Below are 13,950 nucleotides of genomic sequence, written 5' to 3' on the forward strand. Positions count from 1 at the left end.
AAATAGGTGTCCAACTTCTAATAGTTCATGATGCCACGCAGAGTGCCTAGTATATCAGAAGTGAACTACAAACATTTGTGAATGAATGAATAAATGAATAAACAGCATGTTCAGTAAGCAGTGAGGATTAAATCATGGTTATAAAGTAACAGATGTATGATAATTTATAGCCTTTTGTGCCATGCTGAGAGGTTGAAAAACAGAGTGATTTTCACATTACGGCAGAGGAATATGGCCCAATCAAATTAAAAGGGTTTACAGCTGGAGACTGTAGAACAGAATTCAGAAAAAGTTAACAAAAACAAGTGTGGGGAGAGAGAAATAATTGCAGTCTGAGACAAGTTGATCTGGGTTGAGATGCCCCAGTAGGCAACTGAAAAAAACACACCTCGAGCCTAGGAGAAAGGGGGAATTTGATAGGGCTATAGACTAGCACTTGTCTATGGACTCCACGCATTTATGCAAAATGTACCATGGGACTTCTCTGGTGGCGCAGTGGTTGAGAACCTGCTTGCCAATGCAGGGGACATGGGTTCAAGCCCTGGTCCGGGAAGATCCCACATGCCGCGGAGCAACTAAGCCCGTGTGCCACAACTGCTGAGCCCACGTGCCTAGAGCCCGTGCTCCACAACAAGAGAAGCCACCACAATGAGAAGCCCGCGCACCGCAAGGAGGAGTAGCCCCCGCTCGCCACAACTAGAGAAAAGCCTGCGTGCAACAACGAAGACCCAGTGCGGCCAAAAAAAATAAAACAAACAAACAAACAAACAAAAAAAACCCACAACATACTACGTGCCAGACACTGGAAATGTGAAGATGAATGAGACAGTTCTGGCCTTCAAGGAACTTATAGTAAATATGATTCAGTGTGATACATGCAAGAACAGAAGTATACCTAAGACATAGAAATAATACATAGATAGGAATAATTAATTCTACACTGTGTGCGTGTGGCAGGTGAGGGTTTCAAAGGGGGCTTCATAGAGTACCTGACAGTGATGATTTAAAAGCTTCACAGAAGTTTTCCAGATGGAAAGGCAGAGAAGGGCATATTGACAAAAGAGAAGGGCAAGGTCACCTGTATGGAGACATGAAGCAATTTTGGAGGAACCATAAGTAGTTTGACACTGCTGCTCATATAATTTGTAAAAACTGGGTTGTGGACAATGAGATCAGCATGCAGGACCACTGCACGGGACAGCTATCCTTGAAGACAATGAGTTTTTTTTCCTTAAGGTTTCTAACTCCTAAAGGAAGGCCAATTGGGCATAGCAGACATATACTGAGGACTTTAGAAAGCAGATATTATTTTTTAAAAAGTCAAAGATAAGATCTTATAATGTTACAGGAGAACTAAGGATAGTAAAAATAAAATTCTCACAATGTTGTTGGAAATGCCCCTGGAAAGAATGAACAGAGAGAGGTATCCCAAGAAACCCGCTCAGGGACCTTTTTAGTTAGCTCAGATTTAAAGACATATATAAACAAACAAACAAACAAAACAAAACACAGGACTGAGATTAAAAGACTGCTGAGTCTGGAAGGAAACTGAGATATCACTAGTTTACAGCCATTTAATTGTGTAGGTTGGAAAACTGAGTCCCTGGGAGGAAAAATGACAGTATATTAATAAGAATTCAGACGCAGTAATTTTTATTACAGGGAACCACTTTCCTGTTGCAGAAGAGTTGCAGGGTTCCTACATACTATAGACCAGCTGCATTAGAATCTCCTGGGAGAGTTTAAAATATTTTGATTTTCTAAGATCCCATCCCCTCAAATTTTAACTCAATATTCTTGGATGAACCCAAGATTCTCCATTTTTAAAAGATTTTCAAGTAATTTTTTAGATTTAAAAACTACCATTAGCCTAAGTGAACTCTAAGACTATGTAGGGGAGTGGCGATGGTTATTGATTAAGGGAAATAAATTCTCCTGGAATAAAAGAAAAAGTTTAAACGATGCCCACGTTTTTGAGAAACTAGAACTCTAAACGTATTTTAATCACTAATGAATATGTTTTAAATGTCTAGGGGTTTCCCTGGTGGCTCAGTGGTTAAGAATCCGCCTGCCAATACAGGGGACACAGCTTCGATCTCTGGCCCAGGAAGATCCCACATGCCACAGAGCAATTAAGCCCATGCGCCACAACTACTGAAGCTCATGTGCCTAAAGCCCACGCTCTGCAACAGGAGAAGCCACGGCAAAGAGAAACCTGCGCACCGGAATGGAGAGTAGCCCCCGCTCGCCGCAACTAGAGAAAGCCTGTGCACAGCAACAAAGACCCAACAGAGCCAAAAAAATAATAATAATAAATAAATAAATTTATAAAATAAAAATGTCTATTACATGCTTGGTTCTATGGGAAGAAGGTGGAATAGAGAGAATGATTTTCTCCTTTGATGTTTTTTGTTTGTTTTTACAAGGATATTTTATTGAAGAATTTACTCCAGTTTTTCTGTGAGACAACAAATTTTCCTCACGTCAGCACATCATAATGTTCAATGTGTTCCTTGGTTTGTCACTTGAGAATGTGCAGTAGCACTAGCAGTAGAAGATATCAAAGTGGCAGCTTTTACAGCAATGCAAGTGTTAGCATTAGAAGTGTTAAGAATTTATATGCTGTGCAAAGGAATTGTCTGTTTGTTTTGTGTTATCAAGATGCTTAACTACTAGGTCCTGCAGGTTTTATGCTTATGATGATAGAACTATAAAAATCGGCATGATCAAACAAATCCTTTCTTTTTAAATAACCACCAAATACTTTTAGCCAAGCTGGATGTGATTCAAGACCTTCAACTGTGAACTGAATCTAAACAGAGGCTCCCTAATTTGAGGGATAAAATACCAAGCTCAGAATGTCGGGGCCAAACCAGTCGACAGTCAATGGTTACTAAAATAAAGCCTCTACTCATTACTGAACTTCTATGGGGGTCTCTTCATACCCAAGACACAGCCTTCCCCCATGCCTTTCAAAAACGTCCCAGGCAACTTTTACTGTGAAGGAGTAGCCCAGATTATCTACTGATGTTATTGGATATTTACAAGTAAGAAGGATGAAAATATTAACATTAATCTTGAGTGCCTCTCTCAATTCTTCAAATAATATATCAGCAGAGAAAGTACGGGGAACTTGTTTGTTCACTTAAGATTTTCCTCATTGATGCTAGATTGCAAGATCCTAAAATTCACAGATGTTGAGGATTGGTCTGATTATTTTCCAATTACCCCAAAGTTCCAAGACATTACACCTGTGGAATTTGTCAAGCCATGAAACTAAATCAAGCATGCTGGGGGGGCTGATCTAGTCTTTAGAATGCTGACTCCCACACACACAACCTAACTCCTCCACCCCTGTGGATCCTTCCATCATAAATATAGCTTTGCTGTTCTCTACCTGTTCTCACTGATGTAGAAAAACCTGTGATGTGAAAAAAACTGTTTCATTAAAAAAAAAACTGACATTAATCAAGAGGTAAATTTTACTGAAAGTTGGAAAGTTAACTTGTGTTACACTCTGCACGTGACGATGGTAATTTGATTCAGAGAAAGACTGCACAGACCTCTCGTGTTTTTGAACTGGAAATTTCTTGAATTTGAGGGTTCATGAAGATCTCAGGCTGCATACCCTGTGAATGTCAAGGGTCTACTATAATTCTCATGAGTGGTTTCATCCTCATCTAATCAGAGAACATAATTTTCATCTTAAAATATCTACTACACTATAGCAATTTATTAACATTTATTAAGTGCCTTTGGGAAAAATAACTTAGTGACCAACCATAATTTAACTTAAAAATCATATGAGATTCTTATAATGAGCTTATATGCTTTTCATAGTAAGGTACAGTGACAAATATTTTTGAAAGAACAATTCATTACACTTTTGTTTGATCATTTCAAATGCCGTGCTTCCAAATTCACCGTTATTAAAATTATCATGCACACCCTAAGATCTGTTTAGGAAAACTGCCATTTCATACAACCATCCCAAGGAATTCTAGTTTGAATTTCTTACTAAGTTTTCTGGGAAGTCTGGCAAAAGGATTTAAGGAAGGGAGGATAAAACCATTCTGATGGCTGACTTTGAAAGAGCCACCTATACATGTCATCAGTAACAGGAGATTTCTCGCACTGCATGAAATGCTTCAGGTCCTCCTAAGTATCTGAGCTATTCAAGGGTAAAGCTGCTTGCATACTAAAACTACAATTTAAAATAGCATAAAAGAAACTATTCTTGGGGCAAGATCAGAACTAAAATATTGGATACTGGATTTTAAGAAGTCACATAGTTTGACTATTTTGTTAGTAAAATGATCTGCTAGAATACCGTTTAGGTTCAAGATAGAATTAAATAATTAAGGCACTTAAAGTTATTCTTTTCTCAGTATGGGGCCTGAAGGGACAGAGATTAAGTTAAATGGAAAAGATTACATGATGAGAGGAAAGAACGGAATGGCAAAGGAAGAAAAACTACAGTGGAAAAGGTGAAGGTGGCAGAGAAATTTTAAGAAAACCAAGTAGAAATGGAGAATGCAGGATTATAGATATGAATAGAATCCACAGAGGAAACACAATGAATCTTAAATGTAAGTGAATTTCAAAATAATTTCACTTTTTGTTTTTAATCATGTACTGACACTGTTCTTCACTTTGTCATTCAATTTAGCTCGTACAACACCTCCAAACATCTTAAGGTAAAATTCACAGCCTAAGTCTTAAATCCTATGGAGAGCTCCCTTAACAATATTAATGTTCTATTTCTTTCTTGCTCTTACTTTAGTTAAGGAAGAGAAGTCAAGGGAATATATACTTAAAATCCTAATGGATTACAGGAAGAGGCAAGGGCTTGGGTAGCTAAGAAAAGAGAAAATGTGACCTCCTAGAAAGCAGTTTTCTCCCAGATTTAATTTGTGGGAACTCAGTACTATATATGCAATATACATTTGCTTATATGATTGGAAACACAGCAATCAGGGAAGTAAAAGTACATTTATTATCTACCTTCTATTTAACATTTATATTAAAGTAAGTTTTTTTTCCATTCATTACTGATAATATTAGTATTGCAAATCTTGAGTTATTAGCAAATGATAAAAAAAAGAGGAGGGTTAGAAATGATCAGTGTTGCAGTTCAACAGTGCATGTATGAAAATGCTCATCCTCATGGTCACTGTTTGATGTGGTTGACAAGCTCTGTGTTGTAAAAACTCTCCCTTTCCTTGACCTTATTGAATAGAGTAAAAGCTAATTTGATTCTTCTTTTCCCCTCTTTAATTTCTTCTGCTTCTTTTTCTTCTTGCTTTAAAAATTGTCGATGTTAGTGAGCTCCTCTTTAGATTATCTTTCTCAGAAATCTCCTCCACTTTCGTGGATTCATCCATCACTTCTGGATTATTTCACAAATATTTGTCTCTAACTCTGACCTCTCTGTCAAACTCTAATTTTCTAAAAGCTTGCTAATTCCATTTACTTTCATGCCATCACCTCAAACTCAACATTTCTAAAGCTCAATTCATGAAATGCCAGCCTCAAAATTTTTTAAAGATTACCTTATTCCAGATCTCTCACAACTCCCTTCCCCCAAAGCATCCTCCAGATGCAGCACTGTTGACTAGATCTCCACAATACACTGCTTTCATTGTGTCACTTCCTCATCAAAAACCTTTAACAACCTCTGCTGCCTAAATCATAAAGTACAGACTCATTAGCTTGACATTTCAGGCTGTATACAATTGGCTATGTACACTTCTAGCCCTCCAATACATTCGTTATTCCTTTAGTGTGACATCTCTATGCTGGTCAAAACAAACTACTTACTCTTGCCTAACCAGACCTCACCATTTCCCATCTCTACATCTTTGATGACATCTTTTGAAAATGTCTCCATCAAAAATTGTCCTTTACTTTCTCTATCTACCAAATTCCCTTTCTTTAAGCCTAACATAAATGCTACCTCTCCACAAAGCCTTCCCTGATCACTTGAACCTGAATTAATAATTTTCTTTTTAAAATGCGTATAGAGTCAACATCACTAATCATCAGGAAAATGAAAATCAAAACCACAATGAGATGTCATCTTACACTTGTCAGAATGGTTATCAAGAAGACGAGAAATAGTAAGTGTTGGTGAGGATGTGGAGAAAAGGCAATCCTCACACGCTGTCAGTGGTAATGTAAATCAGGGCAGCCACTATGGAGAATAGGATGGAGGCTCCTCAAAAAATTAAAAATAGAGGGCTTCCCTGGTGGCGCAGTGGTTGACAGTCCGCCTGCCGATGCAGGGGGCGTGGGTTCGTGCCCCGGTCCGGGAGGATCCCGCGTGCCGTGGAGCGGCTGGGCCCGTGAGCCGTGGCCGCTGGGCCTGCGCGTCCGCAGCCTGTGCTCCACAACGGGAGAGGCCGCAGCGGTGAGAGGCCCGCGTACCGAAAATAAATAAATAAATAAATAAAATAAAAAATAGAACTACCACACAATTCAGCAATTTCATTCCTGGGTATTTATCCAAAAGAAAAAAAAAAAAGAAAACATGAATTCAAAAGGTTATATGCACCACAATGTTCATAGCAGCATTATTTATAATAGCCAAGCTATGGAAACAACCTAAGTGTCCATTGATAGATGAACAGATCAAGAAGATGTGATTATATTAGCCATAAAGAGAATGAAATCTTGCCATGTGGGACAACATGGATGGACCTGGAGGGTATTACACTTCGTGAAATAAGTCAGAAGAGAAAGACAAGTACTGTATATTTTCACTTACATGTGAAATCTAAAAAACAAAACAGATAAATATAACACAACAGCCTCACAGGTACAGAGAACAAACTAGTGGTTACCAGAGGGAAGAGGGGTAGGACAAAGGCTAAAAGAGGTGACTGGGATTAAGTGGTACAAACCACCAGTTATAAAACAAGTAAGTTACAAGCATGTAATGCACAGCACAGAGAATATTGTCAATACTTTATAAAATAACTTTGTATGGTGTGTAATCTATAAAAAAAATCAAATTACTATGTTGCACATCTGAAACTAATACGATATTGTAAGTCAACTATACTCAGTAAAATAAGGTAAAATACTTATAGCACTTTCTGCTTTTCTGACTCCCACAGCACATCCACTGTGCCCTGATATTTGTGCGCAAGTATTACTATCTCCTCAACCAAATCATAAGTCCCTGAGGATATTACACATAAATACTCAGTTTTCACTGAATGAATGAAGCTTTACCCCCTCCAACTTCCTCACACTCTCCACTCAACACAATCTCCCCCTCATTCATTGTTCCAGCAGGTATTTACTGAGCTCTATTATTCACCAGGCACTGTGTTAGGCACTGGAAGATGAGTAGGACATGCATGATCCCTGCTGTCATAGAGCTCACAGTCTAGCAGGGAAGACAAACATTATAAGTTTATATGTGGCAAGTGTGACATATACATGGTGTGGAGGCCTACAACAGGGGGACATACTCTAGTAGTACCTAAAACACTCACTGTTGTTTTCTCATAAATTAGGCACACTTCATATCAGAGTGAATAGTGAATTGTGACAATTATGACCAAGTAGAAGGTAACATATTATAGAATATTTATCATAGCCTTGGATTAATTATAAATTTCCTGGAGCTGAGCGTAACAGAAATTATTTATTAATTTATTATAAGTGCAAGGATTCATGCTAGTCACTTTATATAGTACTCTTTTTAGTCTTCACAACAATCTGGCAAGGTGGGTATCCTTATTCCTATTTTAGAGATAAGGAAACAGGCTTCAAGAGATCAAGTTACTCTACCCAAGGTTCTACTAATTGAGGGCAAAGATAGGCTTCAGACCCCAAAACATATGTTCTTTGTCCTCCATGCCATGAGTGGATCGTTCACAAGTTTTCCATGCAGCACACTTAGCAGCAATGGACTGGATGTCCCAGACCCTCCTCCACAGGGCGTGAGCCCTGTGCATCTGGCTGCAGGTGGCAACATCATAATATTTTAAGAATGATTTTATTCTGTAACATTCCTACAAGACTGTCTATTTCACGCTGCCTTTTAAGAAATGTTCTTTACTGGAATGGGAAAATGAGGACCACAAAAGGCATAGTCTGTCCTTTTTAGTAGTTTTTAAATTAAGCTCTTTTTAAAATTTATGATATAAAAATATAATACTGCTTATTTTTCTGATATACAGAAAATATAGATAGCAAAAAACAACTTTTAAAAATTCTTTCTGGGCTTCCCTGGTGGCGCAGTGGTTGAGAGTCCGCCTGCCGATGCAGGGGACACGGGTTCGTGTCCCGGTCCGGGAGGATCCCACATGCCGCGGAGCGGCTGGACCCGTGAGCCATGGCCGCTGAGCCTGCGCGTCCGGAGCCTGTGCTCCGCAACGGGAGAGGTCACAACAGTGAGAGGCCCGCGTACCGCAAAAAAAAAAAAAAAATTCTTTCTAAGTTTTCTGCATCACAGTAGATTGCCCTACTCAAACACATATTGCAGATTTCTTGCTTATGTTGCTTTCAGTATTTGGAACAAAATGTGTTTTAGTTTCTAATTCTTATAACTAGAAATCAAATATTAATGTTGAAAAGGAAATATTCAATTTCATTCTTTACCACTGCATGAATGGACTTTAATAATTTCCTAAAACATATTTATCAGTGTCCAATTCTATTACCCACAGAGTTAGTATTTTAACCCAGGATAAATATTTCATTATTTATACATTTTATACTTTATTTTTGATTTTTTTCCCTGGAACATGAAATTTTAGAAATGCTGATTAGTTTATTGCAGAATTTCTTGTTTTGTTGGACAATGCTAATTTTAACAATTTGGAGTGAAGTAGAGGATGGTAGAAATTTGTTAAATTGTATTATATCACAACATATTTTAATGTAGTTTATTAAATACATGGTAAAATAACTCCTTGTGTAGCTTAGATTTTCCCTAAAAGCAATTTATAAAATTATTTCAAGGCATTAAACAAAACTTCCTTAGATGTTATATAAAATGATACTTGCACCATGGTTTTCAAACATATGGGATTTGCTATTTTGATTCCAAAGCATTATTTTTGGCTATGGCATGTTAATAAAGTGCTCTGTAACTGAAAACAAACGAATAGGCAAACATAATCCTTAATGCATAAGCTAACATCCAAGATACAGCTTTTCCTGAAACATTACGATGCCTATCACTTAGTTCAAAAAAAAAAGTGAAATAAATTTTTAACCACAGAATATTATATTTTGTCCATCAGGTATCCCAATGTCTTTATTTTAAAGATGTTGAGTGACTTCCTCAAGCTTATATAACTAGTTTGTGGCAGAGTCAGAATAAGACCCCTAGGTTTAATTCACTTTTGCTTTTTACTATTCCATTCTCGAACTATTTAAAACAGAATTATAAAAAAAAATTAATTACCTACTGGAAAAGAGAACCTTATATAAGATATTAACCTACAACGAAGGAAGTGATTACAACGCTATATACTAATATTCATCTAAGATAGCAAAGCAATGGCATTTACCTTAAATTTACGTCTCTGCTCTGCACAGCTGTTGAAGAACCACAAGTCTGTCTCATGGCTGTAAATGTAACAAGAACAATAATGCGACCAATTTTCATACCTAAACTAAATTAAGTAGATTTGTCATAGGCTAGAAAATTGATAATGTATTTTACAAAAAGTTTTAAAATTATAGATTATGGAAGTGTGCATGTATGTGTATGCAAATGTATTTGTGTGTGTGTGTGTACATATGTGTGTGTGAACTTACTCTTTTTAATAACCTGGAAATTAGTTTCATGAAATTGAAAGCATTACATATTCTCTTTGGCTAACTTTTCTCATTACTGAACGCTATGGGTATATCAAGTCTAGAAGTGCCAGGAGTAGATACAGATAAATAAAACAAACTAAAATGAGAGGCTGTCTTCAGCTGTTATTATTAGTTACGTTTTTCTGGGATACATAGTAAGAACGTAAAGAAGGAACATCTTGTAACGCTTAGTTTAATATCAGCTCCCATTTGCATCACAATCTTTGTATATTATTCATCAATATGTCATTAATCAATGTACCTACTGATTGGACCTATTCAATTGGTGTTTCATGTAATGAACAGAATATGTGAACAAGTTTCAAAGATATATTCAGATATCTATACATGAAAGTGAAATCACTACTACAATCGGTACTCAAGCTTGTCAGATGTGATTTTCTTCTTTCCATTTTGCACTAGATATGCTACTATCTAAGCTATCTGTAGTACAAGAACCTGAAAAAGTGTAAATGAAAAATACCTGAAAAGATAAATATTAGTCTGCTAGAAATATTCTCTCTACCATGTCACACCTCAAATCTGGCCACCACTTTTAAACATTTAAAAGAAATTCAGTTGAATATAACAAAGCAACTGAATATTGTTCTTGTGACTTGAGCCATTAAAACAGATTTTTAAGGAAATCTGTATTTTCTTTCAAATGTTATAAAATAGTTCTCCATCAAAACTATATTTTAAAATAAAAACCACATAGTATCTCTTCTGGTCTTCTAAAAATATGTTATGCCTGATAAAGTACAAGCCACCATGATCTATTAACACCAAATACTTTGCCTTGAAAGTATAGCTTTTGAAACATTTTCAACTATCTTTTTCTAATTCTAAAAGATAATCTACACCAACTCTATTATGAAAGGTTGGTTAAACTCTTAGGTAAGTAGAAAAAGAAGTCGGCTGTGAGAGAATCATAGAAGTTAAGTGTTACTTTCATATTAAATGGTTAAAATTTTTAACAAAGATATTCTACCCTTTTCTTTAACATAAGTGGCAAATAGTGCAACTCATGTTAAATAGTATTTGCAGATGCAAAGATAAGCATTACCTAATATCCCCCTTTGACAACATGTGTAAGCTAGTATAAAATGCTATCAGGTTGCTATTAGATTTTCAATACAATCCCAGCATGTTTCCAGTTGCTAAGCTTATCAAGTACTATGAAACACTAAGACTGTAGACTCATATTAATTGCAGTGTATATTTTGGTGAACAAATAAGTCTTCATTCATTATTTCTAAATTCTTATTCATAAAAACCAACCAACTTTTCATTCCTATGACATTTTGGCATTAGATCCCACTAAAATTACAAAGTAATAATAAAATGCTACAGTTTTATAATATGTACAATGGATATGTATTCATAATAATATGAGTCACAAAGCACTAAATGTAAGTGACACAATGGAAGTTTGTGGTAATGGTTAGCCACTGAAATTGTTAAAAGGTATTTATAGTACTATTAATCACCCTTTGGTGATAAAATAACAAAATTGAGGAGTTCTGCTCAAACTTTTATATAACAACATTTGGTACGTGAGCAACAATTTCTTATTTTAGAGTCATTAGTATTTCCACATTATATGTGTGTGTGTTTTCCAAGAAAAATTATGTATATTTTAGTTGAACGAAGTATCACATTTTTGCCTTCCAATACAACAAAAAAGGAAAGTAGAAAAGCTAAAGCCCAGCCATTCTTTCCAGAGATACCCTGGTAACCAGCAATAAAGAAACTTCTACTGGACTTAGCTTTGGAGAGGAACAACTTATTATTTTGTCTATTTTGTCATGAGATATGATAAAAACAGAATTAGGACAATATACAGTGTTTTTCAGGTATTGGAAACAATAAACTCTTCCCTACCTTTGGCTTATGCTGCCAGCATCTAAATCTCCTTTGCTATACCAACAAGAAAGCAAAATTCCCAGCCTGAAGCCATAGTGAGGATAAACATTTCATTTGCTATCTGTGACTTCTATGTAAATTTCTCTCTGTCATGTAAATGTATGGAGAGGCTCTCATGGCATCAGATAATTCAATGGAAATACTCCAACCACCGTTATCACTTGTTATTACTCGGGCAGGGATATGACAGTGAGGAAAGTTTGTCACTACAGAATTACTGACTAGTTAAAACAAAGAATGTGAAATTTATTTTAAAAAAGAAAAAAATTAAAATGAATCTTAAACTTAGGCTGATTCAATATAACTTTAATTTGCAATCATGGCAGACATCGGTACGTCACATCCCCTATCCCCAGGACCCCTTCTTCCCATCCACCCCACAAAAATGGGTTTGTTCCCAAGAATATATATTCTCATCTCATATTTGCCTCGGGACTATGCATTCAATTCAGTTTTTAGGTAATGAGTAGCTTCTGGATTGTGTAGATCAGTAGCCAATAATTCTGTTACACAAACTAAGCTTCAGTAGGGCACCATGTAAGACTTAGTTACTAGCATCTGAGAGTACACCTGAAAATGAAAACAGAAACCTAGGCCATAAAAATTTTTTTTTCAAGATTGTTTTGTTAAAATAAAGCAATAAGAAAGATGCTGACTTTTTTAAAAAAACTAAGCTTGTCTTATTAGACGTGTACATAACACATGATTCAAAAAGGAAGCATTGCTTATCTTTCAACAGAACTGATAAACATTTTGAATAATGTTTTATACAATTCCACATTCTACCTTCCAAACATTTAAAAAGTACCCTATAAAAATGTTTCTTTCCCCTAATGTCCTATATATTTTGGTTAAAGCTATATAAAACAATGGTTGTATTATGTAACAAAAAGTTACTTTAAAAGACATACATACTATCAGTTTCACAGGACAAACATAGTGAATAAGGACAACAAACTCCAGAATGTGTTTTTATAACTGTGGCAACAGCAATAACTCCTTGGCAAACTCAAACAGTTTTTTTGGCAACCCTGGAGGTTTTCTGCATTTGTCACTTGGATACAACTGCAAAAGGGTTGTCTAAGACTGCTTTGTTTCTTCCCTACCATTTTACTATAACTTTGCTTTTAAGGAAGACATTTCACATTTTAACCTGTTTGTGAATAAAATTTCATTAAAATCCCACAAGGGAGTTTTATACAAAACTCCTAATGCCTATGTATACCAAATGTCCCTACACAACTTGTCCAAAAAGTGACCTTGTAAACTTTTGAAATCTATGCTAATAGATTATTTTTTCTCTTTTAAGAAGATGAAATGAGTTCTCTTTTTGAATTAGAATTACTTACATATGCAAATGTAATAATTTTCTGTATGTATACAACTGGGTCTGCACATCTGTAATCATTACAAACGTCTTTTAAAGTAAGATCCCAAGGATAGGAATGCTTTACTAACCTGCAGTGGTCTCTGTTTGTCACTGCTCTTAGGAGATTTCAATCCACTTGTTTGCTGCTGTAAGAGAAGTTGTCTTGCTGCTTGGAGAGCCTAGAAGTGAAAAGTGAGCAATATCTAAATATTTTGTTGAAAGGTAAATTATCAGTTATTCCTTAGTTAATAGTAATAGGCTTTAATGTATGAGAATCCCACCTCCTTTCTAAAGAGAATCATTAAATATTCTTTTTCTTCTAATGTGAAAAAAATTCACATAACACACAAATACACAACTTTACTTAAAATAACAGATGCATGTAATCCTGCAGAAAATAAAGGTAATTTGTTTAAAAGTGCTTAAAGAGGAAAAAATCATAAACTGCATCAATAACCTCATTTTCACAAGGAACTTGTCTTTGAGTGTTCAACTAAAATGCCCACTCCCTTTTAAATTATCAATCAATTTGCATTTTCATATTACAATTTTGAAGCAAAAGCAGTAGACTTCAAGTGTTACCGGAAGCTGTAATTAAATTTGACAAATCAACATCAGATTATCTTGAAAGTGAATTAATAAGGATTTTCACTAAAGATTAAAAACACTTTTTTTGTACTTACAATTCAAGGGGAAACCTCTCCTTTGACAAAATAAAGTGCAGTTTTAATGCCAAATAAAATTGAGTGGTTTTCATTTGCATTCTTAGCAAAATCAGAGAACAAAGAAATTACCACTCAACCAATCAGGTTTGTTTCTATGTGTGACAGAAT

General features: G+C 35.7%; 1 protein-coding gene across 2 annotated transcripts in view; it reads right to left on the bottom strand.

Annotated features, from left to right (window-relative positions):
- The window catches only part of FOXP2 (forkhead box P2), a 528,540-nt gene that overhangs the window by 138,363 nt on the left and 376,227 nt on the right, over window positions 1-13,950 (bottom strand). For both annotated transcript variants that reach the window (XM_082662359.1, XM_082662358.1), the window contains exon 5: window positions 13,207-13,296. In XM_082662359.1, coding sequence (XP_082518485.1) covers window positions 13,207-13,296 — 90 coding nt within the window. The remainder of the gene's footprint in view (window positions 1-13,206; window positions 13,297-13,950) is intronic.

Source organism: Grampus griseus (genome assembly GCF_964374135.1).
Source record: "Grampus griseus genome assembly, chromosome: 9".
In the NCBI taxonomy this organism is placed as follows: domain Eukaryota; kingdom Metazoa; phylum Chordata; class Mammalia; order Artiodactyla; family Delphinidae; genus Grampus; species Grampus griseus.